General features: G+C 33.4%; 1 protein-coding gene, 23 non-coding genes and 1 pseudogene across 31 annotated transcripts; all 25 read left to right on the forward strand.

Annotated features, from left to right (window-relative positions):
• The first annotated feature begins 1,418 nt into the window (after positions 1–1,418).
• LOC137812873 (protein tesmin/TSO1-like CXC 5) lies at positions 1,419–25,326 on the forward strand. 8 transcript variants are annotated; one of them, XR_016518907.1, is made up of 10 exons: positions 1,439–1,968; positions 2,355–2,462; positions 2,571–2,748; positions 3,570–3,690; positions 3,783–3,923; positions 4,772–4,872; positions 4,960–5,040; positions 6,811–6,897; positions 7,996–8,058; positions 13,778–14,177. XR_016518907.1 is itself a non-coding variant. In XM_090299194.1 (10 exons), the coding sequence occupies exons 1-9, from the start codon at positions 1,769–1,771 to the stop codon at positions 8,009–8,011; spliced, it is 1,047 nt and encodes a 348-aa protein (XP_090155320.1). In that variant the 5' UTR covers positions 1,439–1,768; the 3' UTR covers positions 8,012–8,058; positions 13,778–14,177. The 8 variants fall into 8 exon arrangements, 6 of the variants coding, with proteins under 6 accessions (XP_090155319.1, XP_090155318.1, XP_090155316.1 ...); XM_090299194.1 differs by having other exon boundaries at positions 4,946–5,040; XR_016518906.1 differs by having other exon boundaries at positions 1,427–1,968; positions 3,570–3,923; positions 4,946–5,040.
• LOC137813121 (small nucleolar RNA Z43) lies at positions 6,832–6,908 on the forward strand. Its single transcript, XR_016519065.1, has one exon. It is a non-coding gene; the product is annotated as a small nucleolar RNA Z43 (small nucleolar RNA).
• LOC137813119 (small nucleolar RNA Z43) lies at positions 7,971–8,069 on the forward strand. The gene has a single exon (XR_011081356.1). It is a non-coding gene; the product is annotated as a small nucleolar RNA Z43 (small nucleolar RNA).
• LOC137813167 (small nucleolar RNA SNORD14) lies at positions 8,686–8,808 on the forward strand. The gene has a single exon (XR_011081398.2). It is a non-coding gene; the product is annotated as a small nucleolar RNA SNORD14 (small nucleolar RNA).
• LOC150029211 (small nucleolar RNA SNORD14) lies at positions 10,668–10,790 on the forward strand. The gene has a single exon (XR_016519081.1). It is a non-coding gene; the product is annotated as a small nucleolar RNA SNORD14 (small nucleolar RNA).
• LOC150029212 (small nucleolar RNA SNORD14) lies at positions 11,464–11,586 on the forward strand. The gene has a single exon (XR_016519079.1). It is a non-coding gene; the product is annotated as a small nucleolar RNA SNORD14 (small nucleolar RNA).
• Positions 12,445–12,567, forward strand: LOC150029213 (small nucleolar RNA SNORD14). The gene has a single exon (XR_016519062.1). It is a non-coding gene; the product is annotated as a small nucleolar RNA SNORD14 (small nucleolar RNA).
• On the forward strand, positions 13,272–13,394 carry LOC137813162 (small nucleolar RNA SNORD14). The gene has a single exon (XR_011081393.2). It is a non-coding gene; the product is annotated as a small nucleolar RNA SNORD14 (small nucleolar RNA).
• LOC137813172 (small nucleolar RNA SNORD14) lies at positions 14,140–14,262 on the forward strand. Its single transcript, XR_011081403.1, has one exon. It is a non-coding gene; the product is annotated as a small nucleolar RNA SNORD14 (small nucleolar RNA).
• On the forward strand, positions 15,067–15,189 carry LOC137813164 (small nucleolar RNA SNORD14). Its single transcript, XR_011081395.1, has one exon. It is a non-coding gene; the product is annotated as a small nucleolar RNA SNORD14 (small nucleolar RNA).
• Positions 15,893–16,015, forward strand: LOC137813163 (small nucleolar RNA SNORD14). Its single transcript, XR_011081394.1, has one exon. It is a non-coding gene; the product is annotated as a small nucleolar RNA SNORD14 (small nucleolar RNA).
• On the forward strand, positions 16,807–16,929 carry LOC137813161 (small nucleolar RNA SNORD14). Its single transcript, XR_011081392.1, has one exon. It is a non-coding gene; the product is annotated as a small nucleolar RNA SNORD14 (small nucleolar RNA).
• Positions 17,754–17,849, forward strand: LOC137813116 (small nucleolar RNA Z43). The gene has a single exon (XR_011081354.1). It is a non-coding gene; the product is annotated as a small nucleolar RNA Z43 (small nucleolar RNA).
• On the forward strand, positions 18,537–18,635 carry LOC137813117 (small nucleolar RNA Z43). The gene has a single exon (XR_011081355.1). It is a non-coding gene; the product is annotated as a small nucleolar RNA Z43 (small nucleolar RNA).
• On the forward strand, positions 19,039–19,128 carry LOC137813104 (small nucleolar RNA snR60/Z15/Z230/Z193/J17). The gene has a single exon (XR_011081342.2). It is a non-coding gene; the product is annotated as a small nucleolar RNA snR60/Z15/Z230/Z193/J17 (small nucleolar RNA).
• On the forward strand, positions 19,765–19,859 carry LOC137813107 (small nucleolar RNA snR60/Z15/Z230/Z193/J17). The gene has a single exon (XR_011081345.1). It is a non-coding gene; the product is annotated as a small nucleolar RNA snR60/Z15/Z230/Z193/J17 (small nucleolar RNA).
• On the forward strand, positions 20,116–20,238 carry LOC137813169 (small nucleolar RNA SNORD14). The gene has a single exon (XR_011081400.1). It is a non-coding gene; the product is annotated as a small nucleolar RNA SNORD14 (small nucleolar RNA).
• On the forward strand, positions 20,551–20,654 carry LOC137813130 (small nucleolar RNA snoR99). Its single transcript, XR_011081364.2, has one exon. It is a non-coding gene; the product is annotated as a small nucleolar RNA snoR99 (small nucleolar RNA).
• LOC150029214 (small nucleolar RNA SNORD14) lies at positions 20,960–21,083 on the forward strand. Its single transcript, XR_016519080.1, has one exon. It is a non-coding gene; the product is annotated as a small nucleolar RNA SNORD14 (small nucleolar RNA).
• On the forward strand, positions 21,566–21,662 carry LOC150029215 (small nucleolar RNA Z43). Its single transcript, XR_016519063.1, has one exon. It is a non-coding gene; the product is annotated as a small nucleolar RNA Z43 (small nucleolar RNA).
• On the forward strand, positions 22,097–22,185 carry LOC137813106 (small nucleolar RNA snR60/Z15/Z230/Z193/J17). Its single transcript, XR_011081344.2, has one exon. It is a non-coding gene; the product is annotated as a small nucleolar RNA snR60/Z15/Z230/Z193/J17 (small nucleolar RNA).
• Positions 23,580–23,680, forward strand: LOC150029216 (small nucleolar RNA SNORD14; annotated as a pseudogene).
• On the forward strand, positions 24,197–24,286 carry LOC150029217 (small nucleolar RNA snR60/Z15/Z230/Z193/J17). The gene has a single exon (XR_016519066.1). It is a non-coding gene; the product is annotated as a small nucleolar RNA snR60/Z15/Z230/Z193/J17 (small nucleolar RNA).
• LOC150029218 (small nucleolar RNA snoR99) lies at positions 24,452–24,555 on the forward strand. The gene has a single exon (XR_016519078.1). It is a non-coding gene; the product is annotated as a small nucleolar RNA snoR99 (small nucleolar RNA).
• Positions 24,630–24,753, forward strand: LOC150029219 (small nucleolar RNA SNORD14). The gene has a single exon (XR_016519075.1). It is a non-coding gene; the product is annotated as a small nucleolar RNA SNORD14 (small nucleolar RNA).
• Positions 25,327–27,972: the final 2,646 nt, after the last annotated feature.

Below are 27,972 nucleotides of genomic sequence, written 5' to 3' on the forward strand. Positions count from 1 at the left end.
TTAATTAATTAATATATAATTAATTCAGTATATTAAGTAGTGGAGTTTAAAAATCTTGACGATAGATAAAAATACTTTATAATATATAATTTCATAATATATAAATAATGTATATAAACTGATTTTAAGAAGTTGAATTATACTTAAAATTTATTTTTTAATATAATATTTTAATTAAAATTTCAACAGTTAAAACAACCTTATATCTCAAATTTAAATAATTGACTATAAATTTAAATTATTATTTATATATCAAAGATATTTATTTATTGTGAATTTTAGACATGATTTATTCATATATTAAACATATTATTGTTTCTTGTGAAATATATATATATATATATATAGGTTAAATATTGGTTGATGAAACAAATATTAGCAACAAATTAGTGAAAATGGTAATCTAAATATGACTAGTATCACACTCTTTAAACACTGACCCAGAGCTATCTTAAAATCTTGATGTCTAGTGTTATGGTCCATGCTGAATCTATTTTCGAAATTTTCCAGAAAAACAAATATAGAAAACTAAAAATAATAATTACCTTCTAAAAATATATAATAGTGAGAGTACGCAATGATGTTCTGAAATGCAAGTATAAGAAGCTAATTCCATACTTCAAAGACAACTATGCTACATCAATTATAGATCTATCTTAGTAAAATAGATACTCAAGTACTAGAAAGGAACAACCACCAAGGTTTTGTGATTTGATGATGAAAAACTTACGTTAAAAGACTCAGACGTATGCATGGTTTGGATATTGGTTCTTTGTCTGTCAGAACAATAATTTTTGAACAATAACATCTCCTATAATTTTTAACATCTATAATTTTTGAATCCTACTGCTGATATCGAAAGTTTGTATGTCGAAAGGTCTAGATATAAGGAGATCAAAAGAAGTTAAGAGCAAGTATAGAAATATTACATAAAAAAACACATATGTGTCCATGAAAGATAAATAAAATTAATAAAGTACAAAAATCGATTAGTAAGAGATTAGAAGAAAGATTAGAAAGATATGACAGACTCAATAGGTCCATTACAAGTAAGATTAGAAAGATATGACAGACTCAATAGGTCCATTACAAGTAGTATAAATAGATTCATTACAAGTAGTATAAATAGATAAAATATTTAATTAAGTTTTTTAACTTTTATGAAATAATTAACATAAATACTATCATACTATAAATATAAAATATTTATTGACGCCACTTATTATCTGTTACAGAAGTAACCGATTTTTAAAAATAAATTAATTTAGACTTTTTAAAAATAAATTTATATCTCAATTTAATTAAATTCAAAGGATTTTAAATGCTTTATAATTGTATTTTTAACGGAGGAGCGTGGGATGAAGAGGGGGAGGAGATCTGGCCGTTGAATATTTACGAAAATTGAATTTGAAAAGCTTGGGAGAGAGAGGGAGGAAGAGAGGGGCGAACGCGAACACCACCAACGAAAGAAACACGAAGCCCCTCTCTTCTATTCTCTTCTCCTAATCACACACTCTTCTTCTTCTTCTTCTCTTTGTTATTCTTCTTCTTCTTTCTTTTTTTCTATCTATTGTGTCTTGTGTCGGTGTTTGGATCAAATTGTCTTGATTCCAGAGTTGCACGCGCAGACGCGTGGTCTTTTGGATCTGAAACCACTGATTTTGAGCTTAATTTTGGATGAATTTGTTGCTGATTGTTGTTGATGTTATCGTCGATAATCGGTGAGTGAAGTGAGTGAGGTTGTTACTTTTTTTAAATTATTGTTTTGATGGGGGAAGGGGAAGGTGAGGGGAGTGATTGTGCTCCCAAGAATGTTGTGACTAACGACGTCGTCGCGAATGCGCTTTTGCCGTCTGAGGTTCCCGCCAAGAAGCTCGCCAGGCAGCTCGATTTCACCGGCTTCGGCGGGATGCCGCCGCAGCCACCGGTTGTTTTGCCGCTGCCGTCTTCTGCTTCCGTCAGGGTTGGGTGAGTTCTTGAATTCTGTTCTTGTTTCTATTTTTTTCATTTCTCATGGAATTTCAGATTTCTGAGAAAAGGAAGGTGTAATTGTGTGTTTTTTTTTTTAAAAATATCTGAATTTTTTGGAAATTCTGGGATTGTGAGTTTGTGAGTAAAGTTTCGATTTTGATGTTTCTGTTTGGGCGTATAACACATGCGCGGTGTTTGTTTGTTAGTTATCAAGTTGAGTTGCAATCAGAAATTGTGAAGGAAGTGACTGATGATTATTATTATTATTAGTTTTGGTTAATTGAATTTTATTTTAGTTTTTCTAGCTAAGGTGTTTGTTGACTGTTTGAATTGGTGTTTGGGCTTTTGCTCTTTGGTCTTCAATTAAAGTTTGTTTTATTCAGGAAACCAGAATCTCCAAAGTCGAGACCGAGGCCTGGCTTTGAAATTAAAGAAGCAACTCCCAAGAAGCAAAAGCAGTGCAATTGTAAACATTCAAAATGCTTGAAGCTGTAAGTGAAATACTCTGGCTTTCTCTGTCATCTTGTTATTGTGCTTTTCATACTTGTTGGATGGAATGGTAAGTTATCTGGAGCTAATGTTTGAAATGTCTTGCGCAGATATTGTGAATGTTTTGCTTCGGGAATATATTGTGAGGGTTGCAACTGTGTAAATTGCTATAACAATGTGGAAAATGAAGCTGCAAGACGAGAAGCGGTGGAAGCTACTTTGGAACGCAATCCAAATGCGTTCAGGCCGAAAATTGCAAGCAGCCCTCATGGAACACGTGATAGCAGGGTATGTGGTTGGTTTAGCTTTTTTAACTGTTAGTGTTGCGTGTCATGTTTTATATTGTGGATCATTACCATTGATTTAAGGTATTGTTTTTATTGATTAGAAATTTAAAACCTTGTCAGGTTTCATTCTGATACAGTGGTGCAAGACATTTATCTTGTTATCTTTTATTAATTTTCTTTAAATTCATTGTGTACTTACATGCAAAGCTTCTTTATTGTAATTGGAGGTCACTTCTGCTTGTGTACATGTTTTCCCCATTGCATAATTTTAAGTTCCATGAAGTGCATCATTTCATAATTATGGAATCATGCCTTTGCTTATGACTCAACCATTTTTGGGTTTTATAGTTTTGTAGAAATATGCAATTTTCTTGTATATTAAATATCGTTACTTGTTACATTAATTGTCTCTATCCCCTACCTATCACTCCGTTGATGTTGTTTTCAACAAGCCATAATTTAGATAATTCATTTTTTTATCTCCTAAAATGTTGCGTCAATGAAATCATTACATTTCATTTTAGTTTCCTTATTTGCTTTTTCTTAAATTTAGTCACACAAGCATACTCAGGGCTCAGGTAAGTGAGCTTTTTCAAGCACGTGTCTCATTCGTCGACACAAACTTGGCTTTTTAAGGTATAAACATTTTGCATGACAGTAACCAATTGTTAAAACAGCTGACAAATTCACTTATATATGCTCTAAAGTGTAAAACTGTAAACAAATGATTTTTCTTCAGAAGGTAGTAATTTTTCTAGTACTGATAAAAGTGTTACATTTTTTTTTTCTTTTCAATTGTTTTTGACATCAAAATAAATGTAGGAGGATGCTGGGGAAATTTTGATATTGGGAAAGCACAACAAGGGGTGCCATTGTAAAAAATCTGGGTGCCTCAAGATGTACTGTGAGTGCTTCCAAGCCAACATTCTTTGTTCTGAAAATTGTAAGTGCATGGATTGCAAAAAATTTGAGGGTAGTGAAGAGAGACAGGCTTTGTTCCATGGAGATCAAAATAACAACATGGTGTATATTCAGCAGGCAGCCAATGCTGCCATAACTGGAGCTATTGGTTCCTCTGGCTTTTCATCACCACCAATATCAAAGAAAAGAAAAGGTCAAGAACTCTTATTTGGGTCAGCCATCAAGGATCCATCACTTGGCAGGCTGGGACAACAGGTGAAATTTGTTAATAATGTTTAAGGTTTATTTTAACTTGGGAAATCAGTTAAATTACGGAAATGGAGAGAAAAAGCTAGTGCAGTTTTACAATTTACACTCACTTAATATTACCTTTACTGTAATATTTACATTTGTGCAATAGCAGTTTATATTTTTAAATTAAACGTGAAAGTTGCATTTAAATTTGATTTAGTCTTTATTTAATTGGGACATGCTCCCTTTGATTTGTTCCAATGTTTTAAGTACGACTCAAACCCAGGAGGAAAACCCATCTCAAAGCTAATCTATTGGTCAGGAGGGCCTCAAGGCCTAAGTATAACAATATGCTTCCATATTTGCTTTGTGAGATATTAGAATATCTTACATTAATTCAAAAGCCTGTGCTCACTATGGCCATTCTGGATATCCAGTCAGAGTCTGACTCCTTTGCTGGCTTAGGGTTTCACTTAGAGTAAGCCTTTCTCTGGTTGCTTTTTACCATGTCTAGGTTGCCCCATCCATGTCAACTGGCCTCAATGAAAGCACCATTTGTTGACTCAAGCCCATCAGGAAAGTCCATACCTAAAGACTAGCCAGGGTGTGATGATTTCATGTCTTAAGTATCACATTTGCTTAATGAGGCACATAACAATGTCAACTTGTTATTTTTTGTGAATGAAAAAATGCAAATCAATTCTGCTACTTTGATACTGAAAGTTTCACTTCAATACCACGATTACTTGACATCGGGTCTAGAAAAAGTTCTTCCATGAGTTGCAAGTTCAAATTAGCTTTTTTAGAGTGAAAACTATAATGGGCATTTTTTATATCTAATCCATATCCAATAATGTTGTAATGTTCACCAGGCAAACAATGTCAGAGTCCCTGCACCGTCCTCATCCTTGTCACCTATTCCAGGTGCCCGTGTTGGACCATCAACATTAGGTCCTTCAAAATTAATGTACAGGTAGGACTGGCTAAATATTATGAAATGAATATATATTTATTTAATTTAGTCATTAACTTGATTATTGTTGAAGGTCTCTTTTAGCAGACATCATACAACCACAGCACCTGAAGGAACTTTGCTCAGTTTTGGTGCTAGTATCGGGACAAGCCGCAAAGACATTTACAGGTATATTGACATGTTACGTTGTCAATTACGAATTGCATCATATGTTTTAAAGTATTATCATTGTTGTTTTTTGTTTCTTCTTTATGAGTAGTGTGGTATTGACCAAGAATAGATTTGCTGTCCCCCACTTTTTCCCTGCCTTTTCTCTTTCATATGATGAGTGAACATTATACATGCTCAAATTCTGCATGCTCAAATTGAATTGTTACATCTGATAAGACTTTCTAATTTGTTGCTTTTCAAGTGCATGACAAAATGAAAACCAAACAAGTTTTCAGCCAAGGTAAAGTTCATTATTTTATTTATGACCATGTTGTTTATGTGGCATCAAACTAGTTTGAGGATTTAGTTAGCTAAATAATAAATTACAGAATTCGACCTGATTTAATTGATAATGTACCTGCAAACAATAGTTTCCTTCATGGGAAATGGGAAAGCAAAAAAGGAAGTGCAATTAATTAAAAGTTATTTATTTTGAAGTGGAATTAATTCTACGTGATCTCTAAATGTTTGGTACCCTGCCCATATGCTGATGTTATTTGCAACTGGATAGTTGTTTGGTGAGTTTTGGAATCGGGGAGGGAGTGCAATCCTCAAGATGCTGGAGTATTGAAAATTTTTAGCACCTTGAAATTTTATTATGCGTGAAAAAAAAGTTATCTTATCCTTGAAATTTTATATGTTTTGGTGCAATTGTTTTATAATGATGTTGATGTTTTTGTTATAAAATTTAATTATCATTTAAATTAGTTGTTATTTATATTTTGTTATATTAGAAATGTCTACAAAATGTAAATTTTAAATTTCTTAATTCTATAGTTCAACGATTGGCTTTATGTTAACTAGCTGGAATATATTTTAGTTACTGTTATGTATGATTTTATTTAAAACTATAAAATTGTTTTCAGAAAACCTTTTATGATCAAGGACTTTCATCCCTTATCGTCTCCCTCATCTTGTTGAGTCATTCTTATTCCTCTAGTCACATTTTCAATCACAATTTTATAAGAAAAATGTCAAATTAGCATTCCACAAATTGAAATGCACATAAAAGAGAATTAACGATTATTGTAATGTTGTCGGCAACTCCTTTTCTTAAGTCCTTCTCCTCCATAGTCACAAACTTCAATTGCAATATTATAAGACAAAGGTTATATTAAGGTTTCACAAAGATTAATCAAAACATAGAAAAAGAAGGTGGGAAGTAAGGTATACAAAAGAAAGTGAGAAGTAGGGCGGGTACGTGAGTTTATGCATAGGGAAAATATTCTGATCTAATAGAAATTAAAAATTGTTTCTTAAATCATTTGAAAACTATTTTTACATACATCTTTCATAAAACATTTCAAATAAAATTTTTGTTTTCAATTTTTTACCTAATATATTTTAAAATTTTGAAAATCTAAAATTGTTTAAAATTTAAATTTGTTGAAAATTTAAATTTTTTTTTTCAGAATTTAAAGTATTTTTTGAAAAGGCTTTAGGAATTGAAAAATTTTAAAATTTAATTTTTTTGAAAAATATAAGAAATGACAAAATGTGCATAATAATAAAATAAAATCAAATATTGATTAAAAGTGTTTTTTAATGATTAAAAGAATGAAAAAAAATTAAAGAGGAAATCCATATATATATATATATATATAGGTATAGATATAGGGGAGAATTTCATTTAGTATAACAAATCATTTTAAATTTTTTTCCAAAGAAATTTTCCTCTTTTGTTTTTGCTTTTTGGTTGTGTGATTGTTGTGCTAGCTTTCTTTGTAGTGTTCTCGGAGATCAAATCGTAGACTGTGATGATTTCTGTGTTGGCCAAATCGGCCTTGCCGACTATTCTGCTATATCACCACCCAGGTTCTGAGTCCCTTCTTTCTCTGTTTCTTTTTTCTAGTCTTTGATTAAATCGAAAATAAAAGACAAGCATATGTCTAAACTAGTCTATGTATGAAATGCTGATATGGATTAAAAATTAACTATCTTTAAGAAAATAAGAATGGCCTTAGAAAATTATGGATGTTAAAACATTACCAAAGTCGAATTTCCCCATGTTATATTTCGATCACAATTTTATGAAAGGCTGTGCCAAATTTTACTAATTAAAATACACATAAAAAGAATTATTAATTGTTGTGATGGTCTTTCAACTTTGGTAATGTTTTAACATCCATAATTTTCTAAGGCCATTCTTATTTTCTTAAAGATAGTTAATTTTTAATCCATACATCTCTCCTTTTGATCTAATAGAGATTAAAGGTGACTTTTTAAATAAATTTAAAAATTATTCTTAAATACATTTTTCATAAAATATTTTAAATAAAAATTGTTACCAATTTTTTAAATTATATGTTTAAATTTTAAATTTTGAAAATTTAAATTTTTTGAATATTTTAATTTTTTAAATTTTTTGAAATTAAAAATGTTTGGGAAAGACTTTTAAGAGTTGAAAATTTACAAATTTTGAAAACAAGAAATGATGCCCCTAATAATAAAATAAAATCAACTATTAATATAAGAATAAAATAGAAAAGAATCTAGAAAAGTTCAATATTTTAAATAAAATTTTTGTTTTTAATTTTTTATCCAATATATTTAAAAATATTTAAATTTTAAAATATATGAAAATTTATGAATTTATGAAAATTTAAAAATTTAAATTTTTTTGAAATTTAAAATATTTTGAAAAAACTTTAAGATTTGAAAATTTGATAAATTTAAAAATAAATATAAAATAGCGCAATACTCCTAATAATAAAGAATTGAGAGAAGAATCCCTTTCTACCTCTAAATATAGGTATAGATAAAAGCGAGAATTTTAATTAGTATCACACAGATCGATTTTAATTTATTTTCCAAACAAACTTTTTACTTTTTTGGTTGTGTGATTGTTGCGCTGGCTTTTTATGTAATGTTCTCGGAAATCAAATCGTGGACTGTGATGATTTCTGTGATAAGGCTTCGTTCATCGTAATTGGCCAAATCGTCCTTGTCGACTATTCTTGCAATATCAATACCCAGGTTCTGAGTCCCTTCTTTCTCCGTTTCTTTTTTCGAGTCTTTGTTATTTCGAGCAGTACCATGATTATTATTATTTTTATTTTTTATAGTTGATTGTTGTTTATCTGTAATTATAACATGAATGATTTGTTCACTGGAAAAAGTAGTTCTGGAATTTTCTTTTGATTCGATGATGACAAATCCAAAGGCTTGTTTTTCTAAACATTTGCAGTGATCGCCTGAGAGCTTTCGCCTTCGCTAGGGCTTTCTCCTTCGCCAGGCTTGAGGGCTTTGTCCTTTCTCCTTCGCCAGGCTTGAGGGCTTTCGCCTTCGCCAGGCTTGAGGGACTTCTCCTTCGCCAGGCTTGGGGGAGGGACTTGAGGGCTTTCGCCTTCGCCAGGCTTGAGGGAATTCTCCTTCGCCAGGCTTGAGGGACTTGAGGGCTTTCTCCTTCGTCAGGCTTGAGGGTTTTCTCCTTGGCTGTCTTTATTCATCCTTGGATGTCTGAGTCTTGAATGTTTTTTTTATTATAATGGATATTACTTTATTTAGTTTTCTAGTTTTTTTTTTTTTTTTTTTTTTATGAAATTGTGATGTTTATTGTATATTGTTGTTAAGTAATCTTTGGTGTGAGTTCTTGAACAACTCACTCGGTGATGATAATTCCAAAGGCTTGTTTCTCTAAACATTCGCAGTGGCCGCCTAAGAGCTTTCGCCTTTCCCGGGCTTGAGAGCTAATGCTGCTATTTCCTTCCTTGGATGTCTGAGATCATAGTTGTACTGTTTTTTTTTTTTTTTTGTTAACATAAATTGTTGTCTGTTCTTATAGACATCCATCAATTTGCTCTTTTGAACTACAATTTTTTAGGTTTATGTGAAATGAATTTAGGTTATTGTGGTGTTTCAGTATAATCACACTCAATGAATGTGAAATTGCAGTCGAGTTTCATCCATAACTAGTTGTAATATAATCCGAAATAAACCCAGAATATATGATATGCTTAAATGGATTAAGTAAAGAAGAATGGCTTTATAGTTGATTGTTGTTTATCTGTAATTATAACATGAATGATTTGTTTCACTGGAAAAAGTAGTTATGGAATTTTCTTTTGATTCGATGATGACAAATCAAAGGCTTGTTTTTCTAAACATTTGTAGTGACTGCCTGAGAGCTTTCGCCTTCGCTAGGGCTTTCTCCTTTCTCCTTCACCAGGCTTGAGGGCTTTCGCCTTCTCCAGGCTTGAGGGCTTTCGCCTTCTCCTGGCTTGAGGGCTTTCGCCTTCGCCAGGCTTGAGGGCTTTCGCCTTCTCCAGGCTTGAGGGACTTCTCCTTCGCCAGGCTTGAGGCATTTGAGGGCTTTCTCCTTCGTCAGGCTTGAGGGTTTTCTCCTTCGCCAGGCTTGAGGGCTTTCTCCTGGGCTATCTTTTTTCTTCCTTGGATGTCTGAGTCTTGAATGTTTTTTTTATTATAATGGATATTACTTTATTTAGTGTTCTAGTTTTTTTTTTATGAAATTGTGATATTTATTGTATATTGTTGTTAAGTAATCTTTGGTGTGAGTTCTTGAACAACTCACTCGTTGATGATAATTCCAAAGGCTTGTTTCTCTAAACATTCGCAGTGGCCGCCTAAGAACATTTCGCCTTTCTCGGGCTTGAGAGCTAATGCTGCTATTTCCTTCCTTGGATGTCTGAGATCATAGTTGTACTTTTTTTTTTTGTTAACATAAATTGTTGTCTGTTCTTATAGACATCCATCAATTTGCTCGTTTGAACTATAATTTTTTAGGTTTATGTGAAATGAATTTAGGTTATTGTGGTGTTTCAGTATAATCACACTCAATGAATGTGAAATTGCAGTCGAGTTTCATCCATAACTAGTTGTAATATAATCCGAAATAAACCCAGAATATATGATATGCTTAAATGGATTAAGTAAAGAAGAATGGCTTTATAGTGGATTGTTGTTTATCTGTAATTATAACATGAATGATTTGTTTCACTGGAAAAAGTAGTTATGGAATTTTCTTTTGATTCGATGATGACAAATCCAAAGGCTTGTTTTTCTAAACATATGCAGTGATTGCCTGAGAGCTTTCGCCTTCGCTAGGGCTTTCTCCTTTCTCCTTGACCAGGCTTGAGGGCTTTCGCCTTCGCCAGGCTTGAGGGCTTTCGCCTTCTCCAGGCTTGAGGGCTTTCGCCTTCCCCAGGCTTGAGGGACTTCGCCTTCGCCAGGCTTGAGGGACTTCGCCTTCGCCAGGCTTGAGGGACTTCGCCTTCGCCAGGCTTGAGGGATTTCGCCTTCTCCAGGCTTGAGGGACTTCTCCTTCGCCAGGCTTGAGGGATTTGAGGGCTTTCTCCTTCGTCAGGCTTGAGGGTTTTCTCCTTCGCCAGGCTTGAAGGACTTGAGGGCTTTCTCCTTCGTCAGGCTTGAGGGTTTTCTCCTTCGCCAGGCTTGAGGGCTTTCTCCTGGGCTATCTTTATTCTTCCTTGGATGTCTGAGTCTTGAATGTTTTTTTTATTATAATGGATATTACTTTATTTAGTGTTCTAGTTTTTTTTTTTATGAAATTGTGATATTTATTGTATATTGTTGTTAAGTAATCTTTGGTGTGAGTTCTTGAACAACTCACTCGTTGATGATAATTCCAAAGGCTTGTTTCTCTAAACATTCGCAGTGGCCGCCTAAGAGCTTTCGCCTTTCTCGGGCTTGAGACCTAATGCTGCTATTTCCTTCCTTAGATGTCTGAGATCATAGTTGTACTGTTTTTTTTTTTGTTAACATAAATTGTTGTCTGTTCTTATAGACATCCATCAATTTGCTCTTTTGAACTACAATTTTTTAGGTTTATGTGAAATGAATTTAGGTTATTGTGGTGTTTCAGTATAATCACACTCAATGAATGTGAAATTGCAGTCGAGTTTCATCCATAACTAGTTGTAATATAATCCGAAATAAACCCAGAATATATGATATGCTTAAATGGATTAAGTAAAGAAGAATGGCTTTATAGTTGATTGTTGTTTATCTGTAATTATAACATGAATGATTTGTTTCACTGGAAAAAGTAGTTATGGAATTTTCTTTTGATTCGATGATGACAAATCAAAGGCTTGTTTTTCTAAACATTTGTAGTGACTGCCTGAGAGCTTTCGCCTTCGCTAGGGCTTTCTCCTTTCTCCTTCACCAGGCTTGAGGGCTTTCGCCTTCTCCTGGCTTGAGGCATTTGAGGGCTTTCTCCTTCGCCAGGCTTGAGTGCTTTCTCCTGGGCTATCTTTATTCTTCCTTGGATGTCTGAGTCTTGAATGTTTTTTTTATTATAATGGATATTACTTTATTTAGTGTTCTAGTTTTTTTTTTATGAAATTGTGATATTTATTGTATATTGTTGTTAAGTAATCTTTGGTGTGAGTTCTTGAACAACTCACTCGTTGATGATAATTCCAAAGGCTTGTTTCTCTAAACATTCGCAGTGGCCGCCTAAGAACTTTCGCCTTTCTCGGGCTTGAGAGCTAATGCTGCTATTTCCTTCCTTGGATGTCTGAGATCATAGTTGTACTGTTTTTTTTTGTTAACATAAATTGTTGTCTGTTCTTATAGACATCCATCAATTTGCTCGTTTGAACTACAATTTTTTAGGTTTATGTGAAATGAATTTAGGTTATTGTGGTGTTTCAGTATAATCACACTCAATGAATGTGAAATTGCAGTCGAGTTTCATCCATAACTAGTTGTAATATAATCCGAAATAAACCCAGAATATATGATATGCTTAAATGGATTAAGTAAAGAAGAATGGCTTTATAGTTGATTGTTGTTTATCTGTAATTATAACATGAATGATTTGTTTCACTGGAAAAAGTAGTTATGGAATTTTCTTTTGATTCGATGATGACAAATCCAAAGGCTTGTTTTTCTAAACATTTGCAGTGATTGCCTGAGAGCTTTCGCCTTCGCTAGGGCTTTCTCCTTTCTCCTTGACCAGGCTTGAGGGCTTTCGCCTTCGCCAGGCTTGAGGGCTTTCGCCTTCTCCAGGCTTGAGGGACTTCGCCTTCGCCAGGCTTGAGGGATTTCGCCTTCTCCAGGCTTGAGGGACTTCTCCTTCGCCAGGCTTGAGGGATTTGAGGGCTTTCTCCTTCGTCAGGCTTGAGGGTTTTCTCCTTCGCCTAGCTTGAGGGTCTTGAGGGCTTTCTCCTTCGTCAGGCTTGAGGGTTTTCTCCTTCCCCAGGCTTGAGGGCTTTCTCCTTGGCTGTCTTTATTCATCCTTGGATGTCTGAGTCTTGAATGTTTTTTTTTATTATAATGGATATTACTTTATTTAGTGTTCTAGTTTTTTTTTTTATGAAATTGTGATATTTATTGTATATTGTTGTTAAGTAATCTTTGGTGTGAGTTCTTGAACAACTCACTCGTTGATGATAATTCCAAAGGCTTGTTTCTCTAAACATTCGCAGTGGCCGCCTAAGAGCTTTCGCCTTTCTCGGGCTTGAGAGCTAATGCTGCTATTTCCTTCCTTGGATGTCTGAGATCATAGTTGTACTGTTTTTTTTTGTTAACATAAATTGTTGTCTGTTCTTATAGACATCCATCAATTTGCTCTTTTGAACTACAATTTTTTAGGTTTATGTGAAATGAATTTAGGTTATTGTGGTGTTTCAGTATAATCACACTCAATGAATGTGAAATTGCAGTCGAGTTTCATCCATAACTAGTTGTAATATAATCCGAAATAAACCCAGAATATATGATATGCTTAAATGGATTAAGTAAAGAAGAATGGCTTTATAGTTGATTGTTGTTTATCTGTAATTATAACATGAATGATTTGTTTCACTGGAAAAAGTAGTTATGGAATTTTCTTTTGATTCGATGATGACAAATCCAAAGGCTTGTTTTTCTAAACATTTGCAGTGATTGCCTGAGAGCTTTCGCCTTCGCTAGGGCTTTCTCCTTTCTCCTTCGCCAGGCTTGAGGGAATTCTCCTTCGCCTAGCTTGAGGGACTTGAGGGCTTTCTCCTTCGTCAGGCTTGAGGGTTTTCTCCTTCCCCAGGCTTAAGGGCTTTCTCCTTGGCTGTCTTTATTCATCCTTGGATGTCTGAGTCTTGAATGTTTTTTTTATTATAATGGATATTACTTGATTTAGTTTTGTAGTTTTTTTTTTTTTTTTTATGAAATTGTGATGTTTATTGTATATTGTTGTTAAGTAATCTTTGGTGTGAGTTCTTGAACAACTCACTCGGTGATGATAATTCCAAAGGCTTGTTTCTCTAAACATTCGCAATGGCCACCTAAGAGCTTTCGCCTTTCTCGGGCTTGAGAGCTAATGCTGCTACTTCCTTCCTTGGATGTCTGAGATCTTAGCTGTACTGTTTTTTTTTTTGTTAACATAAATTGTTGTCTGTTCTTATAGACATCCATCAATTTGCTCTTTTGAACTACAATTTTTTAGGTTTATGTGAAATGAATTTAGGTTATTGTGGTGTTTCATTATAATCACACTCAATGAATTTGAAATTGCAGTCGAGTTTCATCCATAACTAGTTGTAATATAATCCGAAATAAACCCAAAATATATGATATGCTTAAATGGATTAAGTAAAGAAGAATGGTTTTATAGTTGATTGTTGTTTATCTGTAATTATAACATGAATGATTTGTTTCACTGGAAAAAGTAGTTATGGACTTTTCTTTTGATTCGATGATGACAAATCCAAAGGCTTGTTTTTCTAAACATTTGCAGTGACTGCATGAGAGCTTTCGCCTTCGCTAGGGCTTTCTCCTTTCTCCTTCGCCAGGCTTGAGGGCTTTCGCCTTCTCCAGGCTTGAGGGACTTCTCCTTCGCCAGGCTTGAGGGACTTGAGGGCTTTCTCCTTCGTCAGGCTTGAGGGTTTTCTCCTTCGCCAGACTTGAGGGTTTTCTCCTTCGCTAGGCTTGAGAGTTTTCTCCTTCCCCAGGCTTGAGGGCTTGATGTCTGAGTCTTGAATGTTTTTTTTATTATAATGGATATTACTTTATTTAGTTTTCTAGTTTTTTTTTTTATGAAATTGTGATGTTTATTGTATATTGTTGTTAAGTAATATTTGGTGAGTTCTTGAACAACTCACTCGTTGATGATAATTCCAAAGGCTTGTTTCTCTAAACATTCGCAGTGGCCGCCTAAGACCTTTCGCCTTTCTCGGGCTTGAGAGCTAATGCTGCTATTTCCTTCCTTGGATGTCTGAGATCATAGTTGTACTGTTTTTTTTTTTTTTTTGTTAACATAAATTGTTGTCTGTTCTTATAGACATCCATCAATTTGCTCTTTTGAACTACAATTTTTTAGTTTTATGTGAAATGAATTTAGGTTATTGTGGTGTTTCAGTATAATCACACTCAATGAATGTGAAATTGCTGTCGAGTTTCATCCATAACTAGTTGTAATATAATCCGAAATAAACCCAGAATATTTGATATGCTTAAATGGATTAAGTAAAGAAGAATGGCTTTATAGTTGATTGGGTTTTATCTGTAATTATAACATGAATGATTTGTTTCACTGGAAAAAGTAGTTATGGAATTTTCTTTTGATTCGATGATGACAAATCCAAAGGCTTGTTTTTCTAAACATTTGCAGTGACTGCCTGAGAGCTTTCGCCTTCGCTAGGGCTTTCTCCTTTCTCCTTCACCAGGCTTGAGGGCTTTCGCCTTCTCCAGGCTTGAGGGCTTTCGCCTTCTCCTGGCTTGAGGGCTTTCGCCTTCGCCAGGCTTGAGGGCTTTCGCCTTCTCCAGGCTTGAGGGACTTCTCCTTCGCCAGGCTTGAGGGATTTGAGGGCTTTCTCCTTCGTCAGGCTTGAGGGTTTTCTCCTTCGCCAGGCTTGAGGGCTTTCTCCTGGGCTATCTTTATTCTTCCTTGGATGTCTGAGTCTTGAATGTTTTTTTTATTATAATGGATATTACTTTATTTAGTGTTCTAGTTTTTTTTTTATGAAATTGTGATATTTATTGTATATTGTTGTTAAGTAATCTTTGGTGTGAGTTCTTGAACAACTCACTCGTTGATGATAATTCCAAAGGCTTGTTTCTCTAAACATTCGCAGTGGCCGCCTAAGAGCTTTCGCCTTTCTCGGGCTTGAGAGCTAATGCTGCTATTTCCTTCCTTGGATGTCTGAGATCATAGTTGTATTGTTGTTTTTTTGTTAACATAAATTGTTGTCTGTTCTTATAGACATCCATCAATTTGCTCTTTTGAACTACAATTTTTTAGGTTTATGTGAAATGAATTTAGGTTATTGTGGTGTTTCACTATAATCACACTCAATGAATGTGAAATTGCAGTCGAGTTTCATCCATAACTAGTTGTAATATAATCCGAAATAAACCCAGAATATATGATATGCTTAAATGGATTAAGTAAAGAAGAATGGCTTTATAGTTGATTGTTGTTTATCTGTAATTATAACATGAATGATTTGTTTCACTGGAAAAAGTAGTTATGGAATTTTCTTTTGATTCGATGATGACAAATCAAAGGCTTGTTTTTCTAAACATTTGCAGTGATTGCCTGAGAGCTTTCGCCTTCGCTAGGGCTTTCACCTTTCTCCTTCGCCAGGCTTGAGGGAATTCTCCTTCGCCTAGCTTGAGGGACTTGAGGGCTTTCTCCTTCGTCAGGCTTGAGGGTTTTCTCCTTCCCCAGGCTTGAGGGCTTTCTCCTTGGCTGTCTTTATTCATCCTTGGATGTCTGAGTCTTGAATGTTTTTTTTATTATAATGGATATTACTTTATTTAGTTTTCTAGTTTTTTTTTTTTTTTTATGAAATTGTGATATTTATTGTATATTGTTGTTAAGTAATCTTTGGTGTGAGTTCTTGAACAACTCACTCGGTGATGATAGTTCCAAAGGCTTGTTTCTCTAAACATTCGCAGTGGCCGCCTAAGAGCTTTCGCCTTTCTCGGGCTTGAGAGCTAATGCTGCTATTTCCTTCCTTGGATGTCTGAGATCTTAGCTGTACTGTTTTTTTTTTTGTTAACATAAATTGTTGTCTGTTCTTATAGACATCCATCAATTTGCTCTTTTGAACTACAATTTTTTAGGTTTATGTGAAATGAATTTAGGTTATTGTGGTGTTTCATTATAATCACACTCAATGAATGTGAAATTGCAGTCGAGTTTCATCCATAACTAGTTGTAATATAATCCGAAATAAACCCAGAATATATGATATGCTTAAATGGATTAAGTAGAGAAGAATGGTTTTATAGTTGATTGTTGTTTATCTGTAATTATAACATGAATGATTTGTTTCACTGGAAAAAGTAGTTATGGAATTTTCTTTTGATTCGATGATGACAAATCCAAAGGCTTGTTTTTCTAAACATTTGTAGTGACTGCATGAGAGCTTTCGCCTTCGCTAGGGCTTTCTCCTTTCTCCTTCACCAGGCTTGAGGGCTTTCGCCTTCTCCAGGCTTGAGGGCTTTTGCCTTCTCCTGGCTTGAGGGCTTTCGCCTTCGCCAGGCTTGAGGGCTTTCGCCTTCTCCAGGCTTGAGGGACTTCTCCTTCGTCAGGCTTGAAGGTTTTCTCCTTCGCCAGGCTTGAGAGTTTTCTCCTTCCCCAGGCTTGAGGGCTTTCTCCTTGGCTGTCTTTATTCTTCCTTGGATGTCTGAGTCTTGAATGTTTTTTTTATTATAATGGATATTACTTTATTTAGTTTTTGTTTTTTTTTTTTTATGAGATTGTGATGTTTATTGTATATTGTTGTTAAGTAATCTTTGGTGTGAGTTCTTGAACAACTCACTCGGTGATGATTATTCCAAAGGCTTGTTTCTCTAAACATTCGCAGTGGCCGCCTAAGAGCTTTCGCCTTTCCCGGGCTTGAGAGCTAATGCTGCTATTTCCTTCCTTGGATGTCTGAGATCATAACTGTACTGTTTTTTTTTTTTTTTTAACATAAATTGTTGTCTGTTCTTATAGACATCCATCAATTTGCTCTTTTGAACTACAATTTTTTAGGTTTATGTGAAATGAATTTAGGTTATTGTGGTGTTTCAGTATAATCACACTCAATGAATGTGAAATTGCAGTCGAGTTTCACCCATAACTAGTTATAATATAATCCGAAATAAACCCAGAATATATGATATGCTTAAATGGATTAAGTAAAGAAGAATGGCTTTAGAAAATTATGGATATTACAACATTGTCATCGTACCCCCAAGTACTATTTTTCCTCATTCGTCCTTTCAGTCTGAATTTAATTTTTCAACAAATCAGTTCAATTTAATTAATTCATATCATTTCTCAACCTCTACACTCACCTAGACATTGTATCCATCCAACCAAACACGCATGCTAATAGAAGTGGATGTGGAAATCAAAATTCACGCCAATTTGTATTAATTAACGTTGCCTTTTATAATGAATTTTTGTATATCTTAGTTGCCATGAAGTTTAAACTATTGAATTCAGTCTATGGATTTTATGCGTGAAAAAAAGTAAACTTGTCCTTGGAATTTGGTGTTTTGGATTATTTGTGTTATAACGAAGTTGATGATTTGTTGTAAATATTAATTTTCTGAATTAGCTGTTATTTATACTTGGTTATTCCAATAGGTTGTCGATTTGTATTATGTTAATATAGTTGTAAATTTCAATTATTATCCCATGTTGATTTCAAATTAACTATTTTCCACACAATTTTTTTTTTCTTTTTCTATTCGGCTATGTTCTGTAATCAAATGATAGACTGTGAAGATTTATGTGATAAGGTCTCGTTCGTCGTAATTGGCCTAATCGGCCTTGCCGACAATCATGCTAGATCACCACCCATATTGAGTCTCTTTCTTTGTCCATTTGTTTTTTCCAGTCTTAGTTATTATAAGCAGTACACTGATTCGTACTCTTTGATCGGCCTATGATTTAATTGAATGTAATAGACAAGCATATGTCTGAACTACTTTGTGTGGATCAACTAATCTTCTCTATGAGGCCTTTTCATCAGTTTTTCTATCGAATGTTCTCTTTTTTGAGTGTTGGCGTCTAGATCTGATTTTGTTGTGAAATGTTGTTCTAAGCTTCCATTGATGTATGAATTAGTGATTTGTATTGTATGATCTTTCATGATTACGCAACCACTATGCATTCTTTTTGAAGCCTTCGTTCCCCTGTAATTTATTTCATTTGTATGATGTTTATGTGGTTAGTTGTCTTATAAAAAACACTTTTTTTTTCTTTCTCATGATTGAGTTATTGTCTAATAATTATAAGGGTCATATGATTTATCTGTGATTATATTTAGTTTTAGTCTTTCGCTATGACCTCATTGATCATACTAAGCTTAATTTAATTTTTTTTAATTTTGATTTGTCATGTTGTTGAGGTTGTGTTGGTTGAACATGTGCGGCTTTTCGTCAGCTCTTAGTATCACACAGATCGATTTTAAATTATTTTCCAAACAAATTTTTTTCTTTTTTGGTTGTGATTGTTGTGCTGGCTTTTTATGTAATGTTCTCGGAAATCAAATTGTGGACTGTGATGATTTCTGTGATAAGGCTTCGTTCGTCGTAATTGGCCAAATCGTCCTTGCCGACTATTCTTGCAATATCAGTACCCAGGTTCTGAGTCCCTTCTTTCTCCGTTTCTTTTTTCCAGTCTTTGTTATTTCAAGCAGTACCATGATTCGTACTCTTTGATTGGCCTATGATTAAATCGAAAATAATAGACAAGAGATATGTCTGAATTACTCTTTATCGATGGTTCTTGATAATCGATGGTTCTCTTTTCATTTATGATTCTTGATAATCTTTATTTCTGTATTTGTTTTTCAAATGATGTATGAATTATTGAATAGCATTGTATGATCTTTCATGATTACGCAACCACTACTGCTTTCTTTCTGTGAAACCTTTGTTTTCCTGTAATTTATTTTATTTGTATGATGTTTATGCAGTTAATTGTTCTAATATTTTCTTTCTTAAAAAAATACTTTTCTTTCTCATGATCTTGTTATTGTCTTATAATTATATAAGAAGGGTCATATGAGGTTTACAAGCATAGTTCAGATGATTTATCGTGATTATATTCTCTTTTAAGTCTTTCCCTCCTGTCTGATGACCCTTTAATTGATCAAACATAACTTAATCCAATTTTTTTTAATTCTTGTTTGGTTACACTGTTTGCATTTCAATTGGTGTTTTGACATGTTATGGAGGTTTTGTTGCTTGAACATGTGGTACTTTTTGTCAGCCCATGTAGTATTTTATTCGGATGTACCAATCGGGTCTGGACGACGAGAGTTGAACCTCTAAGTCTAATTCTTGAATTAACTCAAGATTCTTGGGACAATTGTTGATGAATCCCCATGGAGGTATTGTCATGTGATAACATTAATTTAGGTAAATATATTATGGAAATTAATCTTATTAATGCACAATATTATATTATACATTAATAAAATTGATTTCCTTCATATATTTACCTTAATGTTATTATATGAGAATGACTCCATGGGAATTCATCAACGATAGTCCCAAAAATCTTGATTAAACTCGAGAATAGAACTTAAACCCAATGTTGTTCGGACCCGATTGGTCAAATAAATATTCGAGTCACGTACGCTACCCAGTAGGAACGCAACTAGGCCACCTATAGGAGCATGTCAGATCGACTCAAAACTGATCAGTCCCGGGACGGTCTCAAGGCTGAGGGGCTCTCTACCCATAGTTGATATAGTTGTTGTGCTATAATTATATAGGAAGGGTCATATGATATGATGATCATAAGCATAGTTTAGATGATTTATGTGTGATTATATTTAGTTTTAGTCTTTCGCTCCTATCCGATTACCCTTTCGTTGATCATATTTAACTTCTAATTTTATTATTATGCAATGAATTGTCCTTGATGATACCAATCAAGGCTTGTTTCTCTAAACCTTCGCAGTGGCTTGAGAGATTATGCTGCTTTTATACTTCTTTGGCTGTCTTAGTCTTTTTGTTTTTTATTATAGTAGATATGCTACTTTACTTAGTTTTCTTTTATATTTTTTTGAAATTGTGATGTCAAGTGTAGATTGTTGTTAAGTAGTATTTGGTTGTTCTTCAACAACTCGATGATGATAAATCCAAAGGCTTGTTTCTCTGAACATTCGCAGTGGCCGCCTAAGAGGTTTTGCCTTTGCCGGGTTTGAGAGTTAATGCTGTCATTTCCTTCTTTGGATGTCTGAGAGTATGGTTGTACTGTCGTTCAGAATAATGTTGAGAGAATTTGATTTTTCTTCTGAATTTATCACAGCGTTCGAATTTTAGAGGCTACTATATTTTCTAAGCTAAGCAGCAGTTTTAGGCTGAATCACAATTGTGGGATTCTTAAATGAAGAATGATATACATGACTTATTTTTGTATCTGTAATTATGTAACTCTAGATTTAATGTTAAAGCAAAATTATTATAAAGACAGTATAAAAGCTTGTTTTTCCTGATTTTGATGGATGTGTTTGAATTATGTACAAATTAATTGTATTATTAATTCATTGTCTCTGAATGCTTTTGGGATGTTCTTGTCTTCAACATTCACTTCATCCATCCGTTTCACTTTGTCAGCTCTGTTTTTTGTGGTTTGCTGATCATTGTAGGGTGGAATATCTAATCTATGTACTGTAATCACCAATTTTGGTCTGTGCATGTTTTCCAATTTTCTAGTTATTATTATGCAATGAATAGTCTGTGATGATACCAATGAAGGCTTGTTTTTCTAAACATTCGCAATTGCCGCTTAAGAGCTTTCGCCAAACTTGAGAGCTAATGCTGTATATATCCTTCCTTGACCTCAATCATCTTACTGTTGTATGTAATTATTATTTTTAATTTTTATATTTGATTGGTGTTTATCTGTAATTGTAACATGAATGATTTGTTTCACTGGAAAGCGTAGTTTTGAAATTTTCTTTTGATTCGATGATGACAAATCTGGAGGCTTGTTTCTCTAAACATTCTCAGTGACTGCCTAAGAGCTTTCGCCTTCGCCTGGCTTGAGAGCTAATGCTGCATTTATCCTTCCTTGGATGTCTGAGGCTATTCTTCTACTGTCATTTTCTTGGCCAACACAAATACTTGTTTCTTGTAGACTTAGACCTCAATCAGTTTGCTCTTTTCATCTATAATTAGTAAAAAAAGTATGAATGTTTTTAATTTTTATCTAATATATTTAAAATATTTGAAAATTTAAATTTTATGAAAATTTAAATTATTTTTTTAAAAAAAATTTAAAGTGTTTTGAAAAGACTTTTAAGATTTTAAAATTTGTTCAATTTCAAAATTTAAAATAATATAAAATAACGCAATACTCATAATATAAAGAATTGAGAGAAGGAACAGAAAGTCGAGAATTTTAATTAGTATCACACAAATCGATTTTAAATTATTTTCCAAACAAATTTAGTATAACAGATCCATTTTAAAAAAAAAATTCAAAGAAATTTTCCTCTTTCGTTATTGCTTTTTGATTGTGTGATTGTTGTGCTAGCTTTCTTTGTAGTGTTCTCGGAAATCAAATCGTGGACTGTGACGATTTCTGTGATAAGGTTTGTTCATCGTAGTTGACCAAATCGGCCTTGCTGACTATTCTGCTATATCACCACCCAGGTTCTGAGTCCCTTCTTTCTCCTTTTCTTTCTTCCAGTCTTTGTTATTTTGAGCATACCATGATTCGTACTCTTTGTTTGGCTTGTGATTAAATCGAAAATAATAGACAAGCATATGTCTGAACTACTCTGTGTGGATCATTAGTTTTTCTATCGATGTTCTTGTTCATTAGTTTTTCTATCGATGTTCTTGTTCATGATTCCTGATAATCTTTATTTCTGTATTTTTTTTCCCAATGATATATGAATTAGAGAACAACATTGTATGATCTTTCATGATTACGCAACCAGTACTGCCTTCATTCTGAAGCCTTCATTTTCCTGTAATCCTGTAATTTATTTGATTTGTATGATGTTTATGTAGTTAATTGTTCTAAAATTTTCTGTCTTAAAAAAATACTTTTTCTCTTTCTCATGATTGTATAATTGTCTTATAGTTATATAAGAAGGGTCATACTATGTTTACAAACATAGTTCAGATGATTTATCGTGATTATATTTATTTTTAGTCTTTCACTCCTATATGATGACCCTTTATGATACTTAATCTAATTTTTTTAAATTCTTGTTTGGTTACATTGTTTGCTTTTCAATTGGTGTTTTGGCATGTTCCTATGGAGGTTTTGTTGTCTTAAATGTGTTACTTTTCGTCAGCCGGGTAGTAGTGTCTTTGGATGTACGGATCGGGTCTGAACGATGAGGATTAAAACTCTAAGTCTAATTCTCGAATTAACTCAAGATTCTTGTAACAATTGTTGGTGAACCCCCGTGGAGTTATCGTCATGTAATAATATTAATTTAAGTAAATATATTATTGAAATCAATCTTATTAATGCACAATATTATATTATACATTAATAAGATTGATTTCCATCATATATTTACCTTAATGTTATTACATGAGGATGACTCAATGGGAATTCATCAACGATAGTTAAAAAATCTTGATTAAACTCGAGAATTGGACTTAAACCCAATGTCGTTCAGACTCGATCAGTCAAATACATATCCGAGTCAGGTACGCTATCCAGTAGGAACGCAACTGGACCACCTATAGGAGCATGTCAGATCGGCTCAAAACTGATCGGTCCCGAGACGGTCTCGAGGTTGAGGGGCTCTCTACCCTTAGTAGATATTGTTGTTGTGTTATAATTATATAGGAAGGGCATATGATATGACGATCATAACAATAGTTTAGATGATTTATGTGTGATTATATTTAGTTTTAGTCTTTCGTTCCTATCCGATTACCTTTAGTTGATCATATTTAACTTAATATAATTTTATTATTATCCAATGAATCGTCTGTGATGATAACAATCAAGGTTTGTTTCTCTAAACTTAATGTGTTGTTAAAAAACTATAAGAAAACTATGTATATAAGAAGAGATGAATGGCTTAAAAAAACTATGCATGCAAAATTTTTGAAAGGTCAACATTGTCATTCTTCCTCCAAAGACCAACTTTCGTCTCTTTTCTTATATAGTGTGTCATTTTTCCTTTCACCTTCAACTTTCTTTCTCAGCAATTCAGTGTAATTTTATCCATTCAAATGTGAAAAGCAGAGGCTATATCTCAACCTCCTATTTAACTTAGACAGTGGAACCACCTAACATACAGGCTAAGAGAAGTGGATATGGACATTAAAAATCTCACCAAATTGTATTAAATAATATTTGGTTAAAATTGGTTGAACATAGTGAGCGCTGAAATTCAAACAGTTGTTTTAGATGGTTAATTTCTATGAGAAACTTTGCTGGTCAACAAGTGATGTAAAACTTCTAAATTTATGTATTTAAAATAATAATCTGATTTTAAGTTTTGTATCTCTAGGCTGAGACAACAGAAGTATGATTTTATAGACGCAGAAATCTTGGGAATTTTAATCTATGCATATTTTCCAATTTCAATTTTATTATTATTATGAATTGTCTGTGATGATACCAATAAGGCTTGTTTCTCTAAACATTCGCAGTGGCGGCCTAAGAGCATGCTAATGCTGCTTTTTCCTTCCTTGGATGTCTGAGACTATAGTTCTACTGTCATTTTTTGGCAATAGAAATACTTTTCAACTATGATATTATGATCCCCAACGACGGCAAATACCAAGTTTTTCTGTTTTCGCCAAATATTGCTCATTTTATGTCTGTCTACATTCATTGTTTTTTTTCTATAACGCATTAATAATTTTATTGTTCTGTTTGTATTCTTTATAATTTTTGTATTAGAAATTATTTACTGAAAACTGTAGGGAGTATTTAGTTTTGCATCTGCATTTATCAGCTTTTGAATTGTAGAGGCTACTATATCTTATAAGTTAGGCAGCCGTTTTATGGGAAATCATGGCCATTATTTATAATTAATATTGGTCGAACTTTGTGGGCATTGAAATTTATACTACTGTATTCGTAGGATATGGATTTTAAGCGTCTAATTTATAAATAGTTAACTTATCCTTGAAATTAGATATGATTGTCCGAGGACGGTCTCAAGACTGAGGCTTTCTACCCATAGTTGATCAAGTTGTTGTGTTATAATTATATACGAAGGGTCATATGATGATCATAAGCATAGTTCAGATGATTTATCTGTGATTATATTTAGTTTTAGTCTTTCGCTCCTATCTGATGACCCTTTCATTAATCATGCTAAACTTAATTTATTTATTTTAATTCTTGATTTGTTAAATGATTTTCTTTTCAATTTTTTTCTTGTTCCTATTGGTGTTTTTCATGTTGTTATTGAGGTTGTTTTGGTCGAACAAGTGGGGCTTTTCGTCAGCCCCACAGCATTGTCTCTGAATGCTTTTGGGATGTTCTTGTCTTCAACATTCACTTCATCCATCCGTTTCACTTTGTCAGCTCTGTTTTTTGTGGTTTGCTGATCATTGTAGGGTGGAATATCTAATCTATGTACTGTTATCACCAATTTTGGTCTGTGCATGTTTTCTAATTTTCTAGTTATTATTATGCAATGAATAGTCTGTGATGATACCAATGAAGGCTTGTTTCTCTAAACATTCGCAATTGCCGCTTAAGAGCTTTCGCCTTCGCCAGGCTTGAGAGCTAATGCTGTATATATCCTTCCTTGGATGTCTGAGACCTCAATCATCTTACTGTTGTATGTAATTATTATTTTTAATTTTTATAGTTGATTGGTGTTTATCTGTAATTGTAACATGAATGATTTGTTTCACTGGAAAACGTAGTTCTGGAATTTTCTTTTGATTCAATGATGACAAATCCGAAGGCTTGTTTCTCTAAACATTTGCAGTGATCGTCGCCTTCGCCAGGCCTGAGGGCTTTCGCCTTCGCCAGGCCTGAGGCCTTTCGCCTTCGCTGTCTTTATTCTTCTTTGGATGTCTGAGTCTTAAATGTTTTTTTTATTATAATGGATATTACTTTATTTAGTTTTCTAGTATTTTTTTTTTTATGAAATTGTGATGTTTATTGTATGTTGTTGTTAAGTAATGTTTGGTGTGAGTTCTTGAACAACTCGGTGATGATAATTCCAAAGGCTTGTTTCTCTTAACATTCGCAGTGGCCGCCTAAGAGCTTTCGCCTTCGCCCGGCTTGAGAGCTAATCTTTTTGGTTACATTGTTTGCTTTTCAATTGGTGTTTTGGAATGTTGTTATGGAGGTTTTGTTGCTTGAACATGTGGTACTTTCCGTCAGCCCCTGTAGCAGTGCCTTCGGATGTAGTTGGGTGTTCTTCAACAACTCGATGATGATAATCCCAAAGGCTTTCGTCTTTGTTGGGCTTGAGAGCTATTGCTGCTATTTCCTTCCTTGGATGTCTGAGATTATGTTGAACTGTGATTTCTTATAATACCTGAATATCTTCTTATAAATATCCATCAAATTGCTCTTTTCGACTTTAGTTAGTGAATAATTAGTTTTGCTTTTGAATAAGGCTAGTATATTTTTTAAGTTAGGTAGCCGTTTAGGTGGAATCACAATTGTGTGATTCTTCATTGAAGAATGGAATTACGTGACTTTTTTTGCAGTATGTATCATCACACTTAATGAATGTGTAATTGCAGTCCAGTTTTCAGCAATAACTGAATATAACATAAGCCAAAATAAACCCAAAATCTATATGTATGAAATTCTGAAATGAGTTAATAAATAACTGTGCCCGTAGTAATGGTTTAAAAATTTATGGATTCAAGTTTTGCAGGTACACCATTGTTATTGTACCTCCAAAGACTAACTTTTCTCATTCCTAATTTATACTACTGAGTTCTAAGGATATGAATTTTAAGCGTGACAAAAAGTTTAGATAGGATTTATGTACTGTTAAGACTAATTGGTTTTATAGCTGGATTAGTATACATAATTTGGATAGGTATTTTGACCGATGAACGACTATTGTTGAGTTTAATTAAGATTCTTCAGGCAATTGTTGATGAATTGAGGTCTCATGTAATAACATTAATTTAAAATATCACTATGTCACTTGCACATGGTTTTCTAAAATAGTAAGAAACCTGAAAAAATGAAGATGTATCTTTACAATGGGGATGCATCATGGCCGAAGTAAGTCTAGCTGAACGTTGATGTTAAAATCTATTATAGCTAAATATGACACTTTGCCTCACAACACAAGTATCCAAGCCTTCGCATACAGACACACCATAAATCATAGCAGAAAGCCTAATCAGATGATGATGATAAAATCTATTAAAAGGGAATAGCCATATCCACACACACAAGATGTTGTCTGGACTCTTTTTTCCTTTTCACTGGTGGAGTAGTTAATTTCAACTTCAAGTTTAAACAATTGATTTCTTTAATCATTAATTACCAGTACACTTTATCTCTAAATAGCATTCTCCTTGCCGTAAATAGTGCGAAATCCGAGCTGAATATCGTCAAAGTTTCAGTCCTAATCGAAAATACACAGCTAATAGCAAGTTCATGAACAATTGAACAATTGCGATAGCAGCAAGCACCGTTTTGGAGTCATCAGTAGTGAAATTCAACCACTCCGGCAAAGGCCCTTCTTTTTCTAAAAATATATAATAGTGAGAGCAATTATGCTAATTCCATACTTCAAAGACAACTATGCTACGTCAATTATAGATCTATCTTAGTAAAATAGATACTCAAGTACTACAAAGGAACAAGCAACAAGGTTTTGTGATTTGATGATGAAAAACTTACGTTAAAAGGACTCAGACGTATGCATGGTTTGGATATTGGTTCTTTGTCTGTCAGAACAATTTAGAATTGTATATTATTCATTTTCTATAACTTCTAACATCTCATATAATTTCCGAATACCTAGTGTATGGGTCATATCAAAGGTTTGTATGCGGAAAGGTTGAGAGGACAGGAGATCGAAAAAAGTTAAGAACAAGTACGAACGTTAGTAAAAATATTACATGGAAAATTACAAAAGTGTCGGCGCATAAAAGATAAATAAAATTAATTAAGTACAAAAATCAATTAGTAAGAGATGAGCAGAAGGATTAAAATGATATGACAAACTCAATAGACTCATTACAAGTAGTATAAATAGATAGAATGTTTAGTTCAGTTTTTTAACTTTTCTATGAAAAAATTAACATAAATATTGACTTAATCTTCAAAGTGTTCCTACCTGTATCATCTCACCTACCGAGAGACCAAAAGTAATTTTAAAAATGAGTGACTAAGAAAAGAGATACGAACAAAGAAAAAAAAAACTAAAAGGACAAAGTGAAGACAAATTTTAGAGACACTCTTTCCCACTTAGTGTAAGTACATCCAGATTAAGGACATTTGAGCCGTTTGTATTGTCATCAAATTATGGTATTTTCTTGATGGTAATGAATTGTATAGATTCATTTTCTATAAGTGAATCAGGATTAGGGTTTAGGCCGAAAGAAATCAATAACAAATGCGAATGTTAGTAGAAATATTACGTGAAAAAACACATAAGTGTCAGCGTATGAAAGATAAATAAAATTAATTAAGTACAAAAATCAATTAATAAGAGATAAATAGAAGAATTAAAATGATGTGACCGACCCAATATGTCCATTAGCAAGTAGTATAAATAGATAAAAAAATTAGTTTAGTTTTTAGCTTTTCTATGAGATAATTAACATAAATACTGACTTGATCTTCCGAGTGTTCCTGCAGATACCACCTCACATACCGAGAGACCAAAAGTTAGTTTCAAAGATGAGTGATCAAGAAAAAAAGTACAAACAAAGGAAAGGAAAAATTAGAATGACAAAGTGAAAACAAATTCTCTGAAGACACTCTCTCCCATATATAATTAGTACAAATGCATCTAGATTAAGCCGTTTGTATGGTGATCAAAGTATGAGATT

The sequence above is a fragment of the Phaseolus vulgaris genome, chromosome 2, assembly GCF_051622355.1.
Source record: "Phaseolus vulgaris cultivar YP4 chromosome 2, ASM5162235v1, whole genome shotgun sequence".
In the NCBI taxonomy this organism is placed as follows: domain Eukaryota; kingdom Viridiplantae; phylum Streptophyta; class Magnoliopsida; order Fabales; family Fabaceae; genus Phaseolus; species Phaseolus vulgaris.